The 861-nt window shown below is 56.8% G+C and overlaps 1 protein-coding gene across 1 annotated transcript in view; it reads right to left on the bottom strand.

Moving 5' to 3' along the window:
- LOC108803187 (chloride channel protein ClC-Kb-like) overlaps positions 1–861 on the bottom strand; it is a gene marked incomplete at its 5' end in the record, with an annotated part of 10,580 nt that overhangs the window by 8,348 nt on the left and 1,371 nt on the right. Inside the window, 2 exon segments of the mRNA XM_018575028.1 lie at positions 30–114; positions 447–548. Of these exon segments, the coding sequence (XP_018430530.1) occupies positions 30–114; positions 447–548 (187 nt within the window).

Below are 861 nucleotides of genomic sequence, written 5' to 3' on the forward strand. Positions count from 1 at the left end.
GAGAGATGACAAGCCGACACGGAACTCACCCGCGAGGCCAGGAACTGCCCCAGGAAGTCCGGGAACGTGATGGACGCCACCAGAATGGCCACCAGGGCTGAATAGATCGGCTTACTGGGGAGAGAGACCGACATGGTTCACCCACACGCCAAACACATACAACATACACGCGGGGGATCGGCGACCCCGGCACTCCAACTGCTGAGGAACTACCAGTCGCGCGAGGCACCGCAGGGCTCTGGCAGTCACAGGCGCGGTGGGAACTGTAGTTTCGCCCTCATCTGGAGTGCTGAGGTTTCCCTCCACCCGGATCTAGGAAGCATTTTACTTCTCCAGTCCTGAGATTCGCACAGCTCTGCCAGGCACCACAGGACTTCTCTGGGCGGGGCTCATGTCAGGACCGGATCATGTGACATTTCTATGGGGGAGATAAGCGGGTCACTCACTCCGACGCCAGGAGCCGCGAGGTGAAGGGATTCCGCCTGACGTAGCCGAGGAGCCATAGCTGGCAGAAGAGATAGGCGCAGCTCACCGTCCCGCAGATCGCCCTGCGTACAACAAGAGCCACAGAACGTCACTGGGGACCCCGGAGGGCCACACCGCTGATCACCAAACTCACACAGACATTCACCCTGCCAATCTGTCTGAACATTCACTCTGTGTGAACAGAAACGTTCTCAGACATCATTTCTTTTCCGGGTGAATGTGATCCCGTGTTATGGCCACTAGAGGGAGCTGAGGAGCATAAAAACACTTCCTGCGCTCCCCCGCGCCCTCCAGTGGCCATATTGTGGTATTACATTCACCCGGAAAATCTTTGAATCTTTCGGAACATTCACTCTGTGTGAATAGAAATTCCCC

The sequence above is a fragment of the Nanorana parkeri genome, unplaced genomic scaffold (assembly GCF_000935625.1).
Source record: "Nanorana parkeri isolate BGI_ZX_2015 unplaced genomic scaffold, ASM93562v1 scaffold3477, whole genome shotgun sequence".
Taxonomy (NCBI): domain Eukaryota; kingdom Metazoa; phylum Chordata; class Amphibia; order Anura; family Dicroglossidae; genus Nanorana; species Nanorana parkeri.